The following is a 27006-nucleotide window of genomic DNA, read 5'->3' as shown; positions in this document are numbered from 1 at the left end:
CTCTTTTAAAAATTATTGATCGGCACTGATTTTTGAACTGGTCCAGGACATTGCTGATATGAACCTATGATATAAGTTTCATAAAAAACTGGTAAGAATTGTACAGGTTAGAGCGCTAATTAATAAGACTGGACGGACGGACGCCAGTATTTCCATGTCCCTCGCAACGTGTTGTGCGGGGGACAAAAAAAAGAAACATCATTTTTTGTTATATCATTCTTAATTATTTGGTCATTTTGGTGTGGGTGGCAATTCTTTCAAACAGCAGTCTTTTCTACACTCTGGGCAATTTATAGCTGTGAAACAGTAGCTCTTAGGTCCTTATGATATTTTTGGACAATTTGCGGACCATAATCCACAAATTGTCAATAAATATCAAAAGAACCTTAGAGTTATGGTTCCCCAGCAAGGTAATTTAGAGCTTGACACACAGCCATTTTTTAAGACCCTGTGTTGACCTGTAGATGCATTTCATTCTTTTAAAAATGTTGTTTTGTTGACCTGCATCTCAATTAAGGATGTTCGCTACTCTTGTTTTTGAAGTTTTGTCAGATATTCGGAATCCTCTAGTTTTATCCATGTGGTGCCATTAAAAATTTTGCCCACTAACCCCTACTTTTCTTTTCATAATTTTATTACATATAGTTTAAAAAGCCATTTTTGAAAATTTTATTAAATCCTTGTTAGTTTTTCATAGTTTTTGAAAGAAAAAAGGTGCTAATGTTAAATGTATGAAAAATCTAGAGAGAATTATTTCCCGCCAAATTTTCAATTGCTTTTATCTCAAAAACAAGGACACTGACCTATTATTTTTTTCAGATTTTTAAGCTCAGTTATTTATATACTATCAATTTATAACAGTCTTTTAAAAAGCTTGTTATTTTGAAACAGAGTAGCGAACATCCTTAATTCATTATTACATGTAAATTATTTTGGCATATATAATTAAAACAAAATTGAATCTTAAAAACACATTGTTTATTACATTACATTAACAGAAAATTCATCATCAAATTTATTTAAATGTAAAAATACACACATTACATCAAGTCCCATTTGGTAGTGACCTACTTTGACATGTGACCTTCATTACATGTATAATATTAATACATAAAACTACATGCGAAGATGAATCAACTGAAAATAATAATTAAAACAACATAAATAAAATGTTAGTACAAAAACACAAAGCAGATATAAATTGATTTGATGATATGTATAAAACTAAGTAAATTTGATTGACAATGAATGATTGTGAGGTATTTTGAGCAATTACGAAGGTATTTTTTTATAGAATAATTGCTTTTATTTCACTTAGCTCAAGTCTCAACTCTTAAAAGAAGAAATATACTTGAAACACAACCGAAGTCCAAGTTTTAGACTGATATTTATAATCCAGTTCATTCAAAATTCATCAGATTTTTTTTTTTTTCAAAAAAGACAAAGTTTACTTTTTAATAAGCAAATTTAAAAAAGACTTGTTAAAATAAATACTAGATTATTTTTCATTGCACTGATATGAGAGAAAGTTTGCTAATAATTCTTAAGGCACACAATTATTTGAAGTGATATTCATACACATCATTTCTATTTATTCTGATCTGGATAGGTTCCGAAATTTCACAACTTTTTCACGACATCACAAACCAGATGAAGCTTTCTGGGGCCCTGTTTAAACAATGTATTGTGTATAGAAATTTTCATAGAGACATGTTAATTAAAAAATTTGGACCATAAACTATAAAAATCTCAAAATGTTCTCTTTCTAAACTTTTTCCTCCCTCAGCCCATTACTGATGACCTTTGGTTTTACGACACTTGACCCAAACAAGAAGTTGTCAAAGTAACTATTATTTCCTTACTGATCTAAGTAGTGATAAGATAAAAATATTATGCATCAAAAGGCTAGCAGTAATTACCATAATATTTGACAAACCACACTAACAACCAACACACTTACAAACACCTAAAAAGACTAATGTAAAAATAATGGTTTAAAACTGCACACACTTTTTTCTATTACAAAAACATCAAACACATTTACATAACAAAATTATACATCAAGAAAATTTCTTCTATACCTTAATTATAAGGTATAAATGACATAATACAATGCTACAATGTATAAAAAATAAATGATTTTGAATAATTGCCTCAAAAAGAGAATCATTAACATTTTATAAATATTTGATAACAAATGTACACCTCTAACAATTAGATATCACAAATGGTTCAAATAGGATTTCATGATCAAAAACCTGTATGCATACATTTACTTCATTTTTACATGATAATCATAAACATGATTAAAATTTTGCCATTCAAAATGAAAAAAGACAGAGGGTATTTTTATATAAAATATTATTTTGTGAAAAATGATAAATATAATGTTTTTTTCAATTGATTTTCAATCGGTACAATTTCTTTCAAAGAAATTAAAAGAATTTCAAATTTAGTAGGTATAAGACCACAAAAAGTAAAAATTAAAAATTAGTCATTAACACTACGGACAAATTTAACCAATGAATATTATGCAAGTGATTCATCCTTGACACACATTAGTTAACTCTAATATTCTGTAAAATGATCATCAACCAATAAGTATTTAAGCTATTTAAATACTGCCTTTATTTAGGTATCTATAGTTGCCATGACAACAAACAAATTAACAATCTATATATAAAATTACATTGATCTTCTGTTTTTCTAGAAATAATCAAATACCGTAAATTCTGAAATTTTTGGGATGCTTTAATTTTTGCAAAAATTGCTTGCAAAAGGTGTTGCAATTCGCAAAAATAAAAACTCACATTTTATACTTTGATAGCATTTCCTAAAAACACAACCATTTATCACACGTTTGTCAAATGTTCAACAAAAATCATTTTCTGCAAATTCTTGACAATAACTAGTAGTTTTGTTTAGATATTTGGCAACATGAAAATAGGAATAAATTCATGATTTTCTATTTACAGTAATCAGGTAATGATAAATTCTGCTTCAATTAATCAAAATTTTCTAAATATATGAAAACATTGGAGCTATCTGCAGTATACACTTAGATAAAGGTGAATGTATGCATGAATTGTAGCAAATATACTTCTTGAAATTCATTGAGATCAAAATTTTTGGTCATAACATCATACACCTTTAAACTAAATCTCTTCTGATGCTATATGAAACTCTTATACAGCATATATTTCATGATTCTTTAACATATCAAAAATCTAAAAACTTCATATTTGCATGGAATGTAAATGAAAGGTTGGAATGTATGGTTATTGCAATGTTTATTCTTTTAACACATGATTATCACAGCATTCCTCTAACTAAGACCTGTCATGGTTACAAATAATTCTGAGCTCTTCTTACTCCCTCCTTTAAAAATTGTAAATATTTCTCTTCATTTGTATGTTCCCTGAAAAGATACAAAACAAAATATTAAAATTGAGAACTCTATTTTAACTACTATGGTTTCATTTTTATTCATGAGGTACCGGTACTAATATTTGGGGATGTTATGGGTAAACATGAACCACAAATTCAAAAGTCCAAAGAAATTCAAATTCCTTAAGGCTTGTTCGCAGAATTTTCAAAAAACCAGGACATCAAGTCCACAAACATTGGTACCCAACAAAAACAAATAAATCCACAGTATCAGACTCTTTTTTTAACCCTTACCATGCTGAGATGACCCAAACCACCGTTATTTGGCTCCAATGGCTCTCCATACTTTTAGAGGTCAACTTTATGATACTTATTTCAAAATTGATGCATGTTCCCTCAACCTGAGGCTATCTATTGTCATGTTTCTCATGTTTAAGTTGCATTTTGAGCTCAAATACGAACTTGGAAAATTGAAATCGGATAAAACTGGTTTTTCTGGAGGAGTGGGCTTCCCTCCTGTGTCTTACACAGGAAGTTCAGAGGCCTAAAACTTTCAAAAATAGTGTAAACCCGCAGGCATATATCTACTGATCTTAAGTTTTATTGAAATACGCAGAGGAAACGACTACTTCCGGTTTCAGGTCCAGTTGAAGTCCAAAATCAGAAAAAATTGTGAAATTCCGTATTTTTTGTCCAAATGACCTTCTTTAGACTGGTGTTCCCAGATCAATTTCACTCCAACCTAAGAACTGTTGGGGTTAATGTGTTTACTAGGGTCCACTGTACATGCAGACTACAGCTGGATACCTATATCAGCATCCCTCGGTCTTTGGGGTCAAGAAAAAGGACGAAAAATCGTCAAAAACGACACTTTTTGCACCTGATGACCAACTTTGGGGCAAATTCCCGCCCACGCAATAACATATATAGACTTGTAAACAGACTTTTGCAAAACCACATACCCACGGAAATACATTTTTTCCTCAATCCATGAAAATTGGTACATACAAAAATAAATGAATCACAACAGTAATACTCGTCAACTTACGGTGGGATTTCTTCTCTTTTTTCTAACCTCTTCTCACGGAACAGTTCTGGACGTTGTGTTGTTACTTTCCTTGTAGGTATCAACCCTTCATCTCCATACCTGCCAAAGAATAAATAACAATTGCTTATTCTTTCTGCTTTTATTTCAGTGCCAGAAATTGTAATGTACAATAGATAAATAATTTTTGTGCTAACATTAGGAGAAAAATCCACTAATCATCCAATAAATAAATGAAATGTGAAGAGTTTCATGTTAAAAGGTTAATCATGAATTTCTGAATCAAAAAAATCAACATTCATGATTTCTGTGTGCAAATGTGTTTAAAACTGTCTCATTGTTACTGTAAATTCAGAAATTATTGCGAGGTTTTTATTAATGCGAATAATGCGACTGTGTGAGTATCGCAAAAATAAGAACTCGCATTTTGATATTTGAAACATACATCTGTATGGAAATTTTCCTGAAATCGCAATAATTAATCTTGTATTTTCGTTTATTCTTCAAAATTGCAATAATAAATGCTCGCAATAATTTCTGAATTTACAGTAGTTACTGTCCACATAGCTGTTTCATTAAAATGGGTAAAGAAAGGTTTGAGAGGGCTTCCAAAATCCACCCACAACCTCGTCATTTGGTCTCTGGTGGATAGTTCTCATTGGCAATCATACTACATCTCCTTTTTCTTTGAAAATTTTAGTTTTTTACAAATTTCGGACATAAAAACCTAGTAAAATTCATTAAAAGTCTAGTCATCTCGTCATACTTACAATAGCTGCCAAAAAGAGTCCATCATTGATACACTGTATTCACCCTCTGGTGAGTGCATGAAATCATTAGCATTGACCCTGTGTACGATGGTACCATTTTTTAATGCCAGATACATCATGACTGGGAATTTATAATTCTGTAAGAAATGACTGGCTGTTTTACTGTACACTGGCTGATGAGGATCTTTCTCAAGTTCCTGTCAATCATGAATAAATATTATTATATATGTATATTTATCATATTTTTCATCACAAACAATATTTCTTATTATATCATTAAAGCAATGGTGCTGCAATACGATACTAAATTTGTCTATAAGTAAAAGCACCGTATTTTCTTATAATGTTATCTTCTGATTGGAATGCATATCATTTTAATAAAACACTTTTCACACCGAAAGAATGAAGTGCTTTTGACATTTTTTTTGGTAGAGCAGATTGAAACCCTGCAAAAAACTTAAAACATTGTTTGTATGAGAAAAAGCAATCTGCTTTATCACCCTCTCAACTATATATTATTATTTTTTTTCAAGGATCTGTTACTATCATATTTTAGATTATTGATTTTTGGTTTGCAAGTTTTTTATTAGTTAATACTAGAGGGTAACATTTAAAAATTGTTTTCTGCTGAGCCATGCATGTAGAGCAGTATGTTACCTTTGTTATAACCAATACAAATTTGAATCTTAACATCAAGTATAATAATATAGGACTTAAGTTTTGCATATATCTTTTGGATGCAACTTACATCTCCATAAAACCATAAAATTGAAGTGCTAATGAACCCTCAAATAAAAAATAAAAGATATATATATTGAATTTGAGTTATCTTCCTTTGTTCATAATTGTAGTTGAACTTGCAATTATTTTTAGAACATGCACATATTTACATGTAATTTCTAATAAAATAGTTTTCTTGACAAGTATGGTTATACACATCATTATGTAACTTGTACATTTGAGTACATATATTGCTAATAAATTGCTTGACATTAGCATGGATATGATCTAAAGAACGTTCACCTTTTAAATAGTTTTTTATATAAAAAAAGAAGATGTGGTATGATTGCCAATGAGACAACTCTCCACAAGAGACCAAATGACACAGAAATTAACAACTATAAATCACCGTACGGCCTTCAACAATGAGCAAAGCCCATACCGCACAGTCAGCTATAAAAGGCCCAGAAATGACAATGTAAAACAATTCAAACGAGAAAACTAACGGCCTAATTGCTGTGTTTTGTAGACTGTTGTCTTTTGGTTGTTTGTGTTCGTTATTTTAAAATGGTGTAGTCAGTTTGGCTTAGATTTATGAGCTTGAATAACCCATTGGTATCTTCTGCCTCTCTGTCACTGTTCTGTGTTGTTTAAACTCAAATGTAGATTTTAGGCTTAGAAGATATAGCTACCAAGCCAGTGGCATTTTTTTTTATTGCATACCCCAAATGTTTTGTTACTGAATTTCACAGCATATTTCATTACCTGCAAATCAGCAACAAGTGCCCAGTTACTGATATAGCTCTCTTTAAGGAGAGCTACAACGGGCGGACTCTCCAGGGAAGTATCCCTGAGTGTCCGCCCCGAACCTCAGCAACTCTGATCATCTAGCGCACCCCAAAGTAAAATAGAGTGCACTAGTTTATCTTCCTTTTGTGCTCTTTCAAAGGAGTCAGTGAAATTGAAGTATGGCACCTACAAGCAAAACAAAAATAAAATTAGGAATAGCTTATCAAACCATAAAAGTTTTAGTTGTTGACATTTTTGAACCAATGTATTTGAAGGCCAATCAAAATTTTCTTTTAATGATAATCTTTTTCCTTTAATTTTTCTGTAAAAAGTAAAAATATCTTTATTATAGCAACATTAATTATTTTCCAATAAGAAAAAAACAGTGGAACCTGCCTTAAACAAACCCTGCAGAAATGAAGATTTTTGCTTGAATATAAAAATTGTTTGGTTTGGCACATTTAAATTTCTAAATAACATTCACACGATGTGCTGATAAAGATTTGATACCTGTGGATTCATTATTTTTCGTGGGATACATTTTTTTTTGTTGATTTCGGTGGTAATGGTAAACTATGAATTAAAATTTGAAACGAAGTGCAAATTTTCTATTTGCTTGTATGCAGTCTATAGTGTGTCTTTCTATGTTGTAATGTTACACTACTATTTCAGGTTAGGGTGAAGGCGCCTGTTGAAACGTTTAAACCTGCTGCATTTGTTTGCACCTGTCCAAGTCAGGAACCTGTTGTTCAGTGGCTGTCGTTTGTTGATGTGGTTCTTAAGTGTTTCTAGTTTCTCATTTTTTATATAGATTAGACCGTTGGTTTTCCTGTTTGAATTGTTTTACACTAGTCATTTCCGGGCCCTTTATACCTTGCTGTTCCGTGTGAGCCAAGGCTCCGTGTTGAAGGCCGTACTTTGACCTATAATTGTTTACTTTTTATACATTGTGACTTGGATGGAAAGTTATCTCATTGGCACTCATACCACATCTTCTTATTTCTATTTGACAATACCACAAAACCACAAAATCAAATATCCATTTTTCCTCAATCCATGAAAGTTGATATCCATGAAATTAAATGTATCCACAGTATTAAAAAGGATTAAGGATTCCTGAAGGTTTAGGTTAAACAGGTAGCATTATGTTATTTTTAGCAGGATTCAAACAACCATATCAATGTATCAATATTGATGCTATACAAAATTTTCCCCCAAAAAGACCTTTAAATTTGGGGTTGAAATGGTAAGAATAATCCTGCAATCAGTCATGATGACCTATAGAGTTTAGATCAAATTCAGTTACATTCTAAAATGATCAGTACATTAGCATAGTTGTGAGCAGAAATCATGATAAAAAAATAAGATGATGTGGTATGATTGCCAATGAGACAACTTTCCACCAAAGACCAAATGACTAAAAGTTAGCAACTATAGTTCATTATGAAATTCGCCCTCAAATGAAATTAAATGAATTTGACAAGGTCCATCTTTTACAACAGGAAACAAGAACTTAATCATTCAGATAAAAAAAGGATGTGTCATTGTGTTTTACAGATTATCTTAATGTTTCATTGAACTCACTAGTATAGAATTTTCCAGAAACTGACTTCTGAAAGCCTGAATCTTGATTTTTAAATTACAAATTTATACAAATTAGTTCCCTTGTTGGGAAATATACTAGTATAAATACTGGCTCACTGCAGTGCAGAGCAATGGTGAGAAGTAAAATAGAAAACAATATGTTACTTTAATTTACAAATATTTTCAACTTGATAATCGAGTTTGATTATGAGTATGTTGGAACACAAATTACCATTATTTTTTTTATATTTATATTAACCAAATATAATCTTTAAATCAACAGGGATTAAAAACTGCCAATTGGTAACTCTTCAATGAGCTTCAGTGCCACAAAGCAGTTCTACTTCCTGAAAAGGGAGCCAATCAACTTAAAAATATAATTTTAGAGTAAAATTTGTAATTCTGGAAATTAGTTTCTGGAAAGGGCTATAGTAAGAATGGCATTCAAATAGCTAATGAAGAGGTTAACAAACAATATTATGATCACTATACATCTCAGTTTCACTTTAAAACATGGGCAAAGTACAATAATATACCTCTTTAAATGGATACATCTTGATCTCGATTTTCCTTTTAACATCAAATTCAGTAATTTCTTTGGTCCATTTAATTCCTTTAACTGTCTTTTCCAAATCTTTTGACTTGCTGACCATATTCATCTCCATTTGTGGCATGAATCCAATGTCTACCTGCATTGCGGCTGCTGTCTGAACATCATTTATCCATTCCATGTCTGAAATTTTTTTAATATATATATATATTAAGTAATTATGATTTGACATAAACAGAAACAGAAGTTTTTAAATGACAAAAATAGATATTTTTGTATCCATAGTCTAATTATTTTAAAATAAAGAAAACAAAATCTTGATTAACCGTTGTGGAAGCACATCATAATAAAAATATGTGCAATGATTTGCAGGGTCAATGAACCCTATGAAACTACAAACAGGAAGCATTCACTTCTTATTATAGCATTTTGATGCTAAAATTAGGAAATTGCTAGTTAAATCAAGCATTCCATAGGTTTTTTTGAAAAAATTGGTTCGCATGTTTGTCATAGAACAAAAAAAAATTACTTAAAAAACGGTGAAAAATCCCATGTGATAGCTGCCTGCCATTATAAATAATGAATCTGCATGAAACATATATGTAATGTTATTATCATAATTATAGTTGTTTTTAGTCCTGGTTTCTAGTATAAATCAGGGGTTAAAAAATCCACTAGCCGACGCCCGGGACTAGACTTTTACACTTCGGGCAATTAAAACTTGTAACCGAATATGCCCGACGGACTAGTAACAAACAATTCTTGGCATTTCCAAAATAGTAAGTGGAAAATCCCCTCATCACTATTCTATCTTAGCCAATCAGATTCAATTACGTACGTCATCCGGGATTTCAAGAATTTGAACCGATTTTGTACATGTTTTAAAAATAGAACAACTAACTCTGGGTGGACCGGTATCATGTATTGATCGCAATTCACGTACTTTCAATATCAATTTCTCAGTACAGGGGGTATTGTACATTGCTTATGACGAGATTTTCAATTAATGGTACTTGGGTGTATGATGTAATGATCGATATTGACCTGTCTTGTCGGACAGCTGTTAATTTGAGCTTGAAACCATGCACAAATTATTTCTAAACATTTTAGTACGGCCACCATAGAAACTTTGTCAGTTTCAAAACGAAAAACGGTAGATGAAGGGGGTAATGAGGCTGAAAATTTATCCCAAAAAATGCCAAATACGACCAGGAAAAGCGGAAAAAAACATTTATAGTGTCATGGACAGAAAGATTCCCCATGGGCAAGGTCGACTGTTACTGATGATAAACAAGAGATGATGTTTTGTGAATATTGCCGTTATTTTCCTGATCACGCTGATAAAAAGTCTGCTTTGTATGCATATGTGAGAACAACAAATATACGAATTGAACCACTGGTTTCACATGACAAGATCAATGAACATGTTTTCTGTGCCTGAAAATATTTAACAACCCATAGTACAAGGGATATCCAAAAAGATGTCTAGAGATCCTTGTTATAATTAATAAAACAAAAATTTATTTGATTTATTTTATCAAATACCGTGTATAATGCCGCATTCAAAACAAGGGACACCCACTCTAAATTTGTAAGGTGTACTCGGGCTAGCAGGTCAGTTTTGATGGGCTAGCAGCTCTTTCAACAGGGCTAGTAAAATCCTGCTACCAATAAGTCCTGGGCTAGTGAGCTGTAACAAATTTTTTTAACCCCTGATAAATGTAAATAATCAACTTGTAAAATGTGGTTTCCTAGGAGCTTGCCATTAGTATCTGATTACTCACCCACATTCAGTTTTTTATCTGTAGGGACATACATATGAAAGTATATGATTTTCTTGTAATCCCTTGAGATGATGAGGTTCCCAGTAAACTGTGCTGGTGTAAACCACATGGGATTGTTTGGTGGTTCACTTAATTGGAACTCAGCATGTAATCTAAAGCCGAAAAAATAAAAAATACAATTTACAGTTACCTAACACATTAATACGGTAGTTCAGTGACTCATCTCACAAAAATTCTTACGAGAAAATACTTGCAAGTTATGAACATTTCAGTATTACTTTACGATCAATTATTGTCGTAACATTTTTTTGTGAAAAACTGTAATTGAATGAAAAGTATATTGTCCTTTTCTCCAAGTCTTTACGCACATAAGCCATGCAACTATCTCAGAAAGAAAGGCATGTATGGAATCAAAATTTCCATTGTCTGCATGAAATATCAGCTTATTGGTAATGTCAATGTCAATTGCAAGGAACCATAGGTTTTTCATCAGGGTGAGGTGGTAAAAAATGGAAAAGAGGTCAATTATATATTTTAAGTGGACATCTGTTGAAATCATCCAATTTGCTCAACTCATCTGTGAGAAATATAAGGCAGATGCCTATAAAAAAAGTCCCATACCACTTTTTCAACCTCCAAAATGAAACCGCTACAATCTACATGTAGGAAGTTAGGAACTCCTGCATAATTAAATAATTTTTTCAGCTGATATAATGTGCAATCTTACATAATGAGCTTTGGTCTAACAAATGTTCTCTGCTCTTAAATACTTTCATGAGAGTAGAAAATGACATGAAACATATGTTTTCATTCATATTGATCTATAAAATTACCACATACATGTACATGTATACAACTGTACATGAATTTCAGTTTTCACCTCAAAAATTATTTTTTGTAGATACTATCTCTTTAATATCTACAAACTGAACTCCACTTGTGTGACTTGTGTGATTTACTTTTTGTTTCGCTTTTCTTGTTGAAAAATATACCTGAAACTTATATCTAGATATTCCTTGTTGTATGCCCGGACACTTGCCACGCCCCCTTGTGGTGGAAATCTAGACCTTAGAAATGGACGGGGATGGAACATGGTCAGAAGTTGGTGTATCACAACTAATTCATCCTCGACTCTAGGTGGTAGCCACTTATTACTGGACCTATGACTTGGGATGTCTGGAAGGCTGGTACTATTAATGTTCCAAATTTGGTAAACTTTTCCTGGTTCGTCAATAAAGGAGTTATTTGGCGGTAAGAATCCTTTGAACTGTGTCACTCCAAAGTCTGTCGTCTCCTTATTTGGGGTTTTCCATTCCTGAAGGCCTTTTAATGAATCAATCTGTTCCGACTGAAATATTATACAAACAATGAAAAAAAGATGACAGGAAATTAATGTCGGAGGTTAACAAAAATATTTTAACTGTTAAATACACGATATAAAAAAAGATGTACAACAAACTTTTTAAAGACAAATAACAAAATAACCTATTGTGCAAATAGCCTGACTTGGTACAGGCACAAAATAAGGTTTAATTTAACCTGTTTAAATATGCTTCATACTGATAGAATATATAATGAACATTTGGTACAAATATTCAAAATAATTATACTTTCTTAAAAAATTTCTGAATGTTCTTTGATAATTAAAATTCTTTATTTCGACATAAATGACAAACATGTAGAGTTAAAATAATTTATTGTGGGAAAAGCACTCTTGCACGAGTCAGTATAGCTGTGGTTAACATGGTTAATACTAGTCAATACTATGTTTATGTGAGCCAGAGTGGGCCGAGCTTAGCGGATTAGTTAGAATAGCTGTTGTTCATTAGTTCACCATCATTAGTATGTTCACCAAAATGACTGACGGACTGAATGAAGGACAGGTAAAACACTGTAAACCAATCACTTTGTAGTCACTAGTGTGGGGAATAAAAATGCTGGAAAGCACCGTTCACAAGTTTAAAAGCTTTTCTTCCGTTACATGCTATTGTTCAAATATTGAAATAATGAATAGTTTGAGATTATTTTTGTACTGATTTGGCTAAATTATAAACATGTTGACAGTCAGTATATAATAGTAAGAATAGTCATGATAGTAGTGTATTTATCATTGACTAATAATATGCAAAAGATAGCCATGGTTAAAAACATAGGGCTTAATCATGTTAATACTTAAAGTCCCTGTGAACCCTGAAATATCAGATATATTTCTGATTTCTAGTAGTATAGAATGACATACTGGATCACTAAGATTGGTGTTCATGGTTTCCAGCAGTAGAGGTTGGAAGTAGGCCTGCATTGTTATGGTCTGCTCATCTTTGCCTACAGTATAATCTGCCTTATACTGAAGATCAGTTGTTACCTATAAAATAAATTATAATAAAATTGTAGTAAAGTCTGCATCTGATGGTTATTTGTGTATATTTATCATATATATTCATACAAATGAACATGAAGGTTTTATGAATTACTAATTTTCATTGTATTTGTGTTATTCTTTGAAAAATTTATTTCTGCTTTTGGTGGCTCCTCTATGCCCTTAGTATTGCTTAAAACCCATCTTTACAAATGCCTTATATACATGTATATCTTAATGTAAATTATTAGTTTCCTGTTATGGTTTCAATTTTATGCACCGACCTGTATGTTAACATTCCTGAACCTAGCAAAACTGACTGCAGGTCAAATCTATAGTCGTTGATGTTCATTGTCTACATGCATTAAAAAAATGCATACCCTTCTATCCAAAACCAATGCAGAAAATAGGATATACTTTATCTAAATGTGTGTAGGCTATTAATGGTTACATATTTGACCTGTAGTCAAGTCCCTATGGTCAATTCGGCACTGAGCTACATGTCACAGTCAAATCAACAATGAGCAAAATGTATTTGACATGTGTGGTGTGATTTCATATCTATTTAGCAGTAATAAAATGTTTTTATGATGTTTTTTCATCCTTTTTTTCTATAATTGTGCATATTTCATTTAATAACGTACATTAATACCACTTGCTATAAGAGTATGATATAGAGTTTCATATTCATCAAGGGACAATTTGAGATCCCCATCACGGTCATATTTCTTGAAAAATTCCCATCCTTCATCTCCTACAGCTGAAAATGTCATGTTCGGTAACATCTGACCAGGAAAGAAGTAAGTTTTGTAAATTTTGTCTCCAACAAACCCACCAAGAGCTACAAATATGATGCCAATGATAGCTGTTCCTATGTAAACAACCCATTTTGGAATAGCAAATATAATTCTGTTTGGAGGAACCACAAGGACTTCCTGGTAAAATGGTTGTGGCTGCCATTGTTGCTGTTGGGTCTGTTGTTCGGTCGGATCGGATGTAGCTGGTGGACTTTCTGTAGTTTGATCATCTACTTCCTGATTAGTTCCATTTCTTTCCTCAGAATCGAGCTGACTCTGACCATTATTGGTTTCTGTTTTACTCTGGCTTCTCGTCTTTCTCCTTCTCACTTCGTTTTCTCCCGTACCACCTTTGTCCGGTGGAGAAGGCATTTCGAAATGAACAAAACTGCGTCAGGTCACGTAGACCCTCGTTGTTGAACATAGATACGCCAAAATCCGGATGTATCGAATTTCTAAATTTTACTTCCGTCTAATAAAAAATAAAAAATATGTCTGTCAAGTCCGCAAACGCCTCACAAAAAAAAATCATCATAAAATGGTAGTGAAATCTATTCAACATTGTTTTACATTTGGTATTATCAAATACTAATACAGACAACTTAAACAAATATAATTAAACCAATTTACAACTCATTTTCTTACTTTAACAATTATCTTTTACGTTTTGACCTGATTTATCTTATTTAAACGGATAGCCGTAGTGCCTTTACATATTCAACATAAGGAGTTTTTGTTGTTTAAGATTCTTAACTATATATAAAAAGATCAGGGAGATATACGTATTTTTAATAAAATGCTAAGTAGACAACTTTCAGAAGAGATAAACAATAAATCAACCCGCCGTATCTATCACGATATTATAACCAAAAATCACCAAATGAAGAAAGCACTGCAGAACTGGAAGACAGTCTAGACCGAGCTAGTAATAATAGTTGCTGATGATTTCAACCCTTCGTGATGGTTTTGGATAACAAGAACTTTAGTAACTTACCAAACTCTACTGAAAACACTACAAGTTTGGCGACATCAATCAATGACAGTACTTTGCGTAGCTTCCCTTGAGGCAATGAGACAACTGCCCCAACTAATGCATTACAAAAAAAAAATAAAAGATAAATGGAGATAAAATATGAAACGCGTTTTTCATTGTCATGATAGAATATACAGTAAAGATGTTTCCAAGCATTTGACTTCTCTACCGTTATGTTTGTTTTGATCGGGACCTGTCTATATTTGAATACTGAGAATTAGAATTTAACCAGCAGTTTCATTAGAATGTATTGATTTAACACGTATTGGAAAATGCTATTGTTTCGTGATAAAAATTCCATAGATTTTTCATAGACAATAATGGTGTGCCGCTGTGTGAACTATCCAGTCAGCCTACCCCCCCCCCCCCCCCAAAAAAAAAAAGAGAAAAAAAAAACCCGCAGCAATTAACATTTGTGATTCCATTTATAAATTCAACGCAGTTGATATTTATGTAAAAGTATCCAAATCCTCTTTGTCAAAATATAATATTACGAGACTGCAAGAATATAATTTTTCAGGATCATGAATATAAGTATCTACTTATTTTATTTTAATCCTGTGTACAATTAGGACTGCGTTGTAGATATATGGTCATCTAATAAAATTTCTCCCGTGTGGAGGAAAACCCTTTGCTGAAAGGGCGTTCGTTTGCGGAATGTACCAGTACGTACTCTATACAAGATTACTGTTTTTCTTCTTCTTCTTCTTCTTCTTCTTCTTCTCTCTTTTTTTTTAGAAGGTATGGAAAATTTCAACGAAGCACTTCGTAAAAAATAAATGTCTTGTCTATGAAAAATATAGGTATGTGGTATTTTTTATCATGATATAATGCCATTTCCCAACGCGCATTAAACCGATATATTTGACCAATCCAAGGCAGGTCCTGATTAAACAAGAGTTACTGGCGGAGCGGAGTCATAAGCACTGCTAAAAATGTCTCTTGCTGTTAAAATTTAAGATAAGCTATATCTTATAGCTTCATACGTTTGAGGTTTTGCAAAGAAGCATGTAATGGCTATCTTATAACTGGATGAAATATGAAGCTTGATTCATATGAATAAAGGAACACGCCAGCCTGTCCCTTTGGTAACTTATCTCTCTATGTTTCAGCGAGTAGGGGAGCACACTTTATTCTCATACGTATACAGACTGTCTGTTGTGAGAAAAAAAAAAACTTCAGACGTAACAAATATGTTGTCAATAAAAAATTAAACATGATTATTTAATAAGGAGATAGGATATGATTGCCAATGAGACAAAGTTCTACCCATCGGAGTTAAAATGACATGGATTAAAGCAACTAAATGTCACCGTTAAAGCAACTAAATGTCACCGTTAATTTCAAACCTAAATTCTTGTTGGAATCAGGGTTTGACAAAGTATTATTTGTCCGTATATATATTTTTGTATCTACCTTGGTTATCAAAGTTAAATGAAACAATTTTGGGCTAAAGATATCGTTCTGTCTTCAAGCTAATAATGATGAATACTTGTGTAAAGGCCAGAGAAGTATAATGTTTGAAACCATCTCCGCTCATAATAACGTTAATTGAATAAAGGTTGTACATTTTATTCATCTTTATCCTAATCTATTTTTTTTTCTTTGTCAGAAGTTGCGGTTGCCTCACTGCCTCAATATGGAAGCTATGCCACTGACTACTGATACAGTATAAATTACATATTATGAATTGGTTTTACATTTTGAGGATACATATTTTAAAACTTTAAATCTGACACACTTGCATTTTTTGCAATCTTCAGGCTTTCAAAACTTGGGTCCGATAATCTGTGTAAAATTAGCCATATTATTGTAAGAACGTATAAGTACACCCCTGGAGCTCTGAAACTGTGAATTTAAGTAAAGATTTAAAGATGTTTTTTTTTTCAAATTGCCGCTTTTGTGAAATAGATTTAGGAGGATATTGGGTTTATTGAAATCAATATCTATAACTACCATATTAATAAACTGTTTTAACAAGGATGGCTATCAGAAGAAAAAGACTCAATTAAGTGTCGCTTTACCTTGACATTAACTACGTATGGTCACCCCAGGATTTACCTGTTTCGGCAGTAAAGCCCTAGCTAAAGTTGGACATTCGTTTGGTTGTGCGGGATGTATAAATTTATAGCGAAGTCCGATTGGAATGGCGACGTTAAATCAAATGTCTTGAGTAGGGAGAGTGCACGTTAAAGAAGTCTTGCAACAACATCACGAGGGATCCGGAGGTAGCCTGTTGCAAAGCATATTTTCTAGTATTCAGTGTACCCTTATTCTCTAGGTGTCCAGCCCTTCATCTCTGGCGTCACATCTTTTAGAATTTATATATTGTGTTAAAGGTGGCCATTGGATGTTTAGCAATCAACACTCAACCAATTAGTAATTTTCGCTACCAAGTAGCTATATTGAGGTTTTTATGGGTTTTTGTGGTTTTTTTTTCAAGTGTGAATAGTATGACAAAAATATGTTTTACACGAGTAATTTTGCAGATAAACATGTCAGTCTAAAAGTTGTCATCTGGTTATGTTCAGTGGCTATTTTAATGTTTTGTGATTTGTAAATTTTATTGGAAGGTGGATGTTGGGATAAATGGATTGCCAAGATATCCAGGCATATAATGTATCTGTTTGACATACCAGACCTTATTTGATTAGTCAATGATATTAACAAATTCAGAATTTGTCCTTATGTGTATATGCTTTGACAGGAAATATTTATCCAATACATCAATTTCGCACACCACTGACAAACAGCCACAGACATTTACAGATGTATCCACTTATCCGCTGAAAATTATATTGTATTAAAAAATCTAACCTTTAGAAATAAAAGGTGGCTATTTAAGAAATACAGGTTGACACAACAGCCACCTATAGGAGGATTAATAACACTGACTTAATCCTATAACGGCAATGGTTGTTTTAACTTATTTATCATAGAAAATTGAAAATGATAATTTTAATGTTAAAAGAATCTAAATTTTTCTCGAAGTTTTTCCCAGAACAAAAAATTAATGAAATTGTATGTACATGGAAGTACATAAAAGTCACAATGTTATCTGATTGCCAACATTTTGTCAGGAAATTTGAATAAAAAAACCAATTATGATAGACGACATATGCTGAGTCATTAGCATTTACTTCCATGTTTAATTTAATTTATTTTGTTTACTGAATCAGCCTATAGTGGCAAAGTGTTTTCGAAAGATGTTTTTAAAGAAATATTTACAAAATGCCGGACAACTGACGCGATGAAAAAAGAAATATCACCTCTTTCTGGAGGGAATAATTGTAAAAATGTAGTGTGTGTTGATGCAAATCTCACTTGAAAAAATTAAACATAACCATAATACAAAGAAATTATAAAGTTTTATTCCTAGAATAATATGAAGCATAATTCATGTTCATAGGATACACATCAAAAGTTGTTGCATTTTACATATTCTAAATAAGAAGGTTTTTGTTTTATTACATTTTATAAAAAAAAAAATACTGACTTTGAAATTTAAAAAAAAGTACTAAAAACAACGTTTGTACAACATAAAAATAGTGTATGAACTAACACTGATAAAAAAAATGAAAAAAAAAATTTTTTTTTTAATTTTTTATGTCATATATATGCGTGTTGTGAGGATTATTCTATTTTCAATATTCATGTTCTCAAATTACTGTTGTACAAATAATATTTACTTTAATGCATATAAAAAGAAATATCTGAATATATAGTTAATTTAAATATATAATTTGACTATATTTATTTCTCAGAATACAACTCTTGTACAAAATCAAACAATAAGAAAATTGAAAAACAATCAGATTTATCAAAAACAAATATAATTAAACATTATTTAAGGAATGACTGTAATATTTTTTTCTGTCTATGAAGAAATAACATCAAAAATGTGGTGCACACTGAATAATTTTAAAGTGTGCACCACATTTTTTGTGTTATTTCGAATAGACAGAAAAATATTAGTCATTTCTTATAATTTAATTCTAAATTCCATTTTAAACCATAGTAAACCATAAAAAAACGTTGATGACGTCACGGTCACATGACAAAAATATGTCTATGAGCTGATAAACAAAACAACGTCAGCCAATCAGAAGACGCGTTACATCAAAACTAAATTATTCATATATACACAATAAAGAACACACAAATATGACCGACAACCGACGATAACCACTGAATAACAGGCTCCCGACTAGGGACAAGGACATAAATAACATGCCAAGGTTAAACATATTTGCGAGCGCTCAGCCCTCCCCTAATCTTGGACAGTGGTGTAACAGCACATTATAAGAGTAAACTGAAAAAGTCAGTTGCAAATGGATTAATTCAATATATCGGTACGGAGCACAAAAAAAAAAAAATATAAATAAAAGTTACAAATCAACGATATATCAGTACTCACATTTACTGGAAGCTTGATCAGAGCTAATTACAATTAATGAATAAATCATGTTATCCCAGACCAAAGTATCAATCAGTACACACCCAACGAATTTAGTGTAAAGACGTCATTAACAGCCTGAGAACGCACGACCTTGTACATGCCAAAATATAAGTATACAGTATCGACAGGATGTATGATCATTAGTACTCATAACTGTACATTTAAAGCAAAACCAAAATCGATGTTAGTACAGAAAAAAAAAAACAGTTGAAGTTACTGAAGATTTTAGAACGGTGTTAAATTGATAATCTCTAAGAATAAGTTTATTGAAAGGATCAATAAGATTACATGTATATGTTATTTTATGTATATTAATATATAGGAACATGAATTATTGTTAACACATAATATGTACATTTAAATGTCTTTCATCTGAATGTCTATGATTCATCTACATATAAAATTTATGCCAAAAAATAAAAAAAATAAGAACATTGAAAAGCATCAGCTTTATTTTAAAAAGTAAATGAAATTACGAAGCGTTGTTAATATATGTAGAAAAAGACACCAGCAGTTATTGAACATTACTATTTAAAAAAATTTTGTTTTTCCCCACTTCATTTTCTAATTATATTCAATAAGGAATACTTAATTTTATCAAAATTTATCTCTTTTTGAGATAGGGATAAAAACTATCCACTACATATGCAGTCTTTTGTAATACTTACCAACCCTAAAAAAATGTGAATTCTTATTCTGTGACAAAATGAATATATTTGTTTTTTTTTCTTTTGTTATAAATTACATATATATATATATGTTAATATATAGGAAATCACATAACTCTTTAAAACATAAAAAAAAATAATCTGAATTTACAATTTGTCTGAATGTTTATTTTCCCTTTGGAAATTACTTAACCCATGGACAATAAAACTGACAAGGAAAATATGAGCAATTGTTAAAAGATGCAGAAAATACCTAGGGGACAAAATAAATCATGAGAGAATACAATTTATTTGAATATTTAATTATTCTCCGGGATCAAAGTATGTATTTACCAGAAGTGTCTTCGCTTCGGATTAATTACAGCTGATGGCCACAAGTTATTTCAAAACACTATTCCAGATTTTTTATTTTACACTCACAAACATTTAAAAAGTGAAAAAGTAACCATTGGGTACCTCATAAGAGAACATAACTGACGAGCATAGTTATAAATGTTTCTATTGTATAAAAACACAATAAACATGCCATTATACTATACAATGTGTGATATTAATATATAGTTTTAAAAGCAATAAACAGATTCACTCGGTAAAATACAAAAATTTTAAAAGCAATAAACAGATTCACTCGGTAAAATACACAATTTCAAAAAATTATAAATTTTAATGTACGTGTGTAGGAACATTACATGCTATTACATAAATTGATGGCTAAAATGAAATACATTTATATCTCCTAACATGTATCTAAAGTTTTATATCTTTCAAAACCTCTATTCTATATATCAACATTTTCTTTTTGAGTCGGATACTGCTCAGCAACAACATCTACACCCTTGTTCTCTGCAAATTGGAAATCGATCCTGCTAGTGGAATGTTGTCCTTTCCAATTATTTGACGAAGTTACCTTGTGATCAGGTTCATCTTTATATGCAGCAATTTTCTTCCTGTAATATGAATGAATGAAGTCTTTCATTTCAGCGGAACATACTTGTGTGTGAATACGTCTTTACTAAATGATATTGAAAGACACAAAACACAATATTCATTAGGAATTTCGGAAAAGGCACCATCAATACGTTATCCCCATAAAATGCCATTTACTAACTATTGCACTTTCCAGTGCCTTTGCACTTTGACCTCTGATCATGAGGAACAAATGAACAAAATTTGATGAATATGATATAATCCTAATCATTTCCTATTTGTTCACCGTTACTCTAAGCCGTACATTGAATTTGACTTTTCTTTACTACAGCATACATTCATTCCTTTTCTCTCTCTATTTGTGCATACGTTCATGTCTTGGGTTCCTTAGAATAAAAGCCTTTAATGCAAGATGAAACTTAAATCTTTTCCGGCAAAAACGTATTTGAGGTTTGAAAGATCAGTCAACAGAATACGGAAACTAGAAAAGGCAGTTAATCAATACCCATGTCCTTTTCAGTAACAAAAAGGGTTATCGAAGAACGTATACATTTGTTGTACTTACAATAAGCAACATGACGGGTGCCACAAGTGAAACATGATCTTAAAAGACTTTCTACCCTTTCGGATAATCTGAAATCACCCCTCTTTTGGTGGAGTTAATGTTGCTCAGTCTTAAGTTTTTATGTCGTATTTTGTGGAAATGTTTTGTCTTTTCGTCGTCTTTCGATTTTCGTCATAGTTTTTTCTGTTAACTCTCATCTTATGAGTATTAAATGTCTCCTTGTTATTTTCCACCTCTTTTAAGTAAAAACGGTAAACCTACATTGTAGTGTAGAAGGTTTTAAATAAAAGCATGATATCTGTGATCAAAGAACATAATATTCAAATAATTTTGTAATACGGTTCTAATTTATCATTCCCTATAATTAGAAAGACTGAAACAAACACCAGGAATAAGATGACAAAAAAGAATGAATGTTCAAAATTTCAAATGTTTCATTTACATTTCTTATCACTTACCTTGAAAGTTTAGCCTTCAATTTGAAGCAAACAACACCAGCAATCACAGCGATAACAATCACTGAAACTGTTATTGGAATCACAATCATTATAACATCTAAAAACAAAATTACAGGAATTATTTAACGATATGTGCATGCATGGATGATACTTCAATGATTTCTGTGTTGTATCCACTAAATTTCATTTTCAAGCACATTAGAAGAATAATTTATTTAGAAATATCTGTGATTAGAAAAATAATGGGAGATATTCGACACGAACTCTTGTTGTATCATATTTTTAAATCCTTCGTTTAAAAAAAAATGAGATTGTTGTTTACTATAAATTCAAATTTTGAACAAAATGTAAGAATTGTAACTGTATTAACTTTGAGATTTTCAAAATGTCGAAATTCTTTGCTGGAACTGTATTTGAATTAGTTTCTCAAAACACATACTGAAAATTAAAATTGGAGAAACATATTCACAAGTTTTTAATGCATTCCCCAGAAAAAAAGGCAGGGAGTTACAAATATAACGGAAAAAATGAAATGTGAAAACTAATAATCTTTAATGTTACTTTAAATTCGTATGTACATAAATCATATTAAATATGTGAATATTTTCAGCCAAGTAATTAGTATTTGGATACTGGCATGAAAAATCGTATTTGTTTTACTGAAAGTTACTGTGACAAAATATTTGTAATCATTTTAGATTGAGAAATTTATCTCCCAAATGACTAGCTCTGATTCCTTATCCGATTTGGCCCTACTTTTTATCTTTTTTGGTTTTATAAGCACTTTAACATTTTTATTCGATTTTTTTATTTTCAAATATTTTGGCCTGGAACATCATTGGATTTGGTTGAAATGTGCATCTGGGGAAGTAGCTCAGTACTTTCATACTGGCATGGAAATATGGATATTGTTTTTAGGAAATCGGCAGGTTCTGGAATTTCAAATACGTTTGCCTCGAGAATGAACGAAGATACGTTATTTGTCGAAATGCGCAACTGATTTGTTGAAATTGGTACTGTTTAATGTGATTAGTTCCTTGGCGTCAACAACTCTACTGGTGAATTGTTAGAACCAAAGGTATCACCAGCCTAACAGTTCGAACTTTATTACGGATATTGACTTTCTAATATTTGCAGTTAAAAAACTTAACAAATCATTCATTTGAATTTAAATAATGTATAACGCTTATGCATTGCTCTGATTCGTTATACGGGTTTCGCTATTCTTTTTTTTTTGTTCTTACATATTTTGATATTACTCCCTTCAACATTGGTATTAGGTTTCGTGTTAACAAATCATTTGGCCTCGAGTATCACCGAAGATACTTTGTTGGTCTAAACGCCTCCGTTGCAATATTATTGGAAATTGCTCATATATATTGTAGAGCTGTGCCGAATATGAATATCATATATATTATCGAGAAGTGAATTTTATTTACCTTTTGTGTTTTCGTTCTTTTTTGAAGATTCGTCCACAATCTAAATATAAAAAGTATGACATATATATGTCAAGTTCCCTACTATTTCATTAAACTAATGATAAAATCATATTCAAATACAATAATCCAGATACTGGATGCACGCGAGTTAGTAAGTAAGAACAGTCAAAATAAAATTTTTAAAGTTTGATATAAGGAAATTTCTACAGGTAATACACGCAATGTTTATGAACTTAGATATAGACTCTATTACATCACAACAGTCCAAGATTTGACAAAGGAGGCAAAGGTACCTTGGAAATAGTTGTCTTACAAAGAGCATACAATAATATATTATACATATTATTAGAGCATTTCTTTGTTTTTGGCAAAACATGTTAAATAAAACAACAAATATTAGTTGTCTTATGTAGTTATATATGATAAACTTATCATATAAATGCCGTTCCATTCAATGTCTTTGTTGTCTAAGAAAATCTCTTTGTCAATTCAAGTTGTATTAGATATATACGGTATCACATGCAGTTATCTTATCAAGCTGCACTCCAGTATTCTGTAATATCCATATAATTAAATAAACTTAAATCTTTTATTATTACTGTTAAATTTCCTTTCCCTGATGGGGATATTCCATTATTTTTTCTTATGAAGCTTACATTTCCTAGAAGGTTTAAAATGCGTGTGTTTGCAATGACGTCTAAAATATCAATGGATGCAATATTTTCATAATAAAGCATTTGATAACAAGGGTATAGATATCCTAAATTGACCTAAACTTTAAATACTTCAAATATGTAACAAATTTAATTTGGAAGAATAAGTAAGATCAAATTCATTACAGTAATATTATTAATCAATCAAGCATTTTTCTGAAAATCATTTTATGAAAATGATTTGATGTAAATTTGAATTTCTGCAGCTAACATACTAAAATTCAAACTCATAAAGCTGCACAGGAAAATTACAATTTTAGAAGTGCAAGCTTTTCCGTATTTTAGATTTTGTTTTATTGTACTTGTTTTTTACATCGTCTTCTTCGATTGTAGTGTTTTGTCTGTTACTTTTGGGTGTTGTATGTTCTTTCATGTACTATAATTGTTATTCAGCTTTCTAGTATAAAACGTTTTTGTTTTGCATCTATGGAATTATGCATTATTGGCAGATCGCTTAAAATCGCTGTCAAATTCATGCACGATTTTGCAAGATAACAATGAGACATAGACGATTTAGACGTTTATTTGTTTGAAGGACTATAGCAAATTTAATGTGTATTTTTCAGTTGTTCATTTGCTGTCGCATGGTATTTACTCCATAGAATTCTATTTAAATTTTTGATGGAAAAGTTGTCAATTTTATTTTCTGCAGCAACATTCTCAAATTAAAAAAAGAAACAATACGACATCTAAAATCAGAATATTAGAACTGAAAGCTATATTTAATTCTATTACAAAAAAACTGACCAGTTTTAAGTCAATTAAACTCTTTTGGTAAACACGTGTACATGTATATGATGTAGCATATAACTGTTAAACAATAACAAGAACCTTACCAGTGTTATACACGTTTGTGTTGTTGCATTACACGAATACTGAATATCATCGTAAATAATTATTCTGATTTCCTCCCCAAAGTTCTGGCCATCATATGACAAGCTGATGTCATATCCATCTGACAGAATAGTCTTATCTGTTGATCTCTTCTTCCTTGACGCCGGCATATCCAGAGTTATCATGAATGAGTTTCTGTAAATGGCTAAAACAATGTCTTCACCAGATGTATAAAGCACATCGTTTTGTAATATCTGAAAATAATTAAGTAAAACTAAAATAAAAAGAACCATAGATTCAAGAAGGAGGGACTAAAAATAATAGCCTGATCATTCCTTATCCTTTGACCATATAGGAAGTAATAATAGATCATTACTTAAGATTTATGGAATCAAGCTCTTTTTTCTCGTCAGGGTTTAGTGTTTATTGATAATAGAAGGAGATTGGTGGTACTTTTCCGGCGACGGCATCTAAAGAAATAAACAAATATTTAATGTAATATTTTCCCACAAACCCTATAAATCTTAAGATCAAAACAATAATATGGCTATCAAATTACAACTTTAGGCGGAAAAATATCAAATTGATATTTATAAATGTTGTATTACGCACTTGCTTGATGCCTTTTTCTTTTTAAGGACAAACTTCAAACACCTGCCACAATAACGTCCTTTTAAAAGAAAACCATTTTCAAATAAGTATTTAGATTTAGGCATAAGCCTCATTAAAACAGAAATGTTTTGTGTTGATAAGATATTTTATACAAATTCCTAGATCTGAATAACAAATCTATTTGGTAAATTAAAAGCAGCAAAAAAATTCCGATGTCCAACTCTCATAAATTCATTTACATGATTAAACATATATAATGTTGTTCATATTTGATGTTATCAAACACTCTGCGAAAAAAAAAACAATTAGAATGTAAATTCTGACATGTTAAGAACACCACAGAGATATCACAAGTGATAGTTCCGGCCTGAGAAGATCAAGTTTTATCATCCTATTAATTTATCAATAAAGTTAGCGCCAAAAAAACCCATCCTTTTCATTTGAAATTTGAATTTTCGAAGCATTATAGATTTATCGAATGATATACTTCAGGTATTCACAAGATATAATCCAGATATAAATATAACTTTGCCTCATTTTCTTGATTTATGCCTTCACATTCCTAACATTTGATTTAAATTCCCATGTTTCCTTATCATTAAAATGTTATTCAACAATAATTTTGCTGTTAAGGCAATTTGATACAAAATATGCAAAATTTAAATGTTCTGGTCGAATTTTGCATCGAGGCACTTCGCTAAACTGAATGAATAAATTGTGCTCGTAAGAAATTACACAGCTTTACATCCAGCAAAACGTTGGTTATGCTTAACGGTGCCATTCTTGTATAATTTTGGATAAATACTCAAGATTTTTCAAGAGTTTATAATTTGATTATCTGTTTAGAAAAATGCGACTATCATACAAGTGAGAGGTTTAGCTAGCTATAAAACCAGGTTTAATCTACAAATTTCTTTATAAGGAAATGCCTGTACCAAGTCAGGAATATGACAGTTGTTTTCCATTCATTTGATGTGTTTGAACTTTTGATTTTCCTTTTTTATAACGGACTTTTTGTTTTGAATTTTTCTTGGAGTTCGGTATTTTTGTTGTTTTACTTTTTATGATATAATATTGTTATATATCTGTAACGTAAAACATTGGGCTGTGATAATACGAGTTTAAGTATATATTGAAAGACTTTTTTGAAAATGGCCCTGGTGTAAATTAAATTCCGGGGAAACTGGTCCTCCTTCTTTCTTAATCATCAAATATATGTAATGTTTCTTAAACAATGAATGCCACGGCTTCAGGTTAATTATACCTTACAGCTAAGCCTTTTCTGGTTTTCACCGTATAAAACATTTTTTTTATATTATACTTGCTTACCAATCTGTTTGTTTCGAGGATCCCTGATAAAGATTATAACAGAAACTGTTCGTTTCAGGGAAATTATATCAATCTTTTGTAAAGTAACAATTTAGACAGAAGAAAATATGCTACTTTATAGATTAAAGGCATTCTTCTCATCTTGTAACATTGGTTGAAAATTCTATACAAATTTTCTTTACTATAT

General features: G+C 31.1%; 1 protein-coding gene across 1 annotated transcript; it reads right to left on the bottom strand.

Annotated features, from left to right (window-relative positions):
* Positions 1-956: 956 nt before the first annotated feature.
* On the bottom strand, positions 957-14242 carry LOC127702622 (selenoprotein N-like). The gene is made up of 9 exons (XM_052206894.1): positions 13630-14242; positions 12869-12991; positions 11622-11977; positions 10630-10781; positions 8832-9028; positions 6688-6897; positions 5203-5399; positions 4436-4534; positions 957-3418 (listed from the first exon to the last, which is right to left on the bottom strand). Exons 1-9 carry the CDS (start codon positions 14152-14154, stop codon positions 3346-3348), a joined length of 1932 nt encoding a protein of 643 aa, XP_052062854.1. The 5' UTR covers positions 14155-14242; the 3' UTR covers positions 957-3345.
* Between the last annotated feature and the right edge of the window lie 12764 nt (positions 14243-27006).

This window comes from Mytilus californianus, unplaced genomic scaffold (genome assembly GCF_021869535.1).
Source record: "Mytilus californianus isolate M0D057914Y unplaced genomic scaffold, xbMytCali1.0.p SCAF_5, whole genome shotgun sequence".
In the NCBI taxonomy this organism is placed as follows: domain Eukaryota; kingdom Metazoa; phylum Mollusca; class Bivalvia; order Mytilida; family Mytilidae; genus Mytilus; species Mytilus californianus.
The sequence above is the reverse complement of the archived record's forward strand: the minus strand, read 5'-3'. Positions and strand labels throughout refer to the sequence as shown.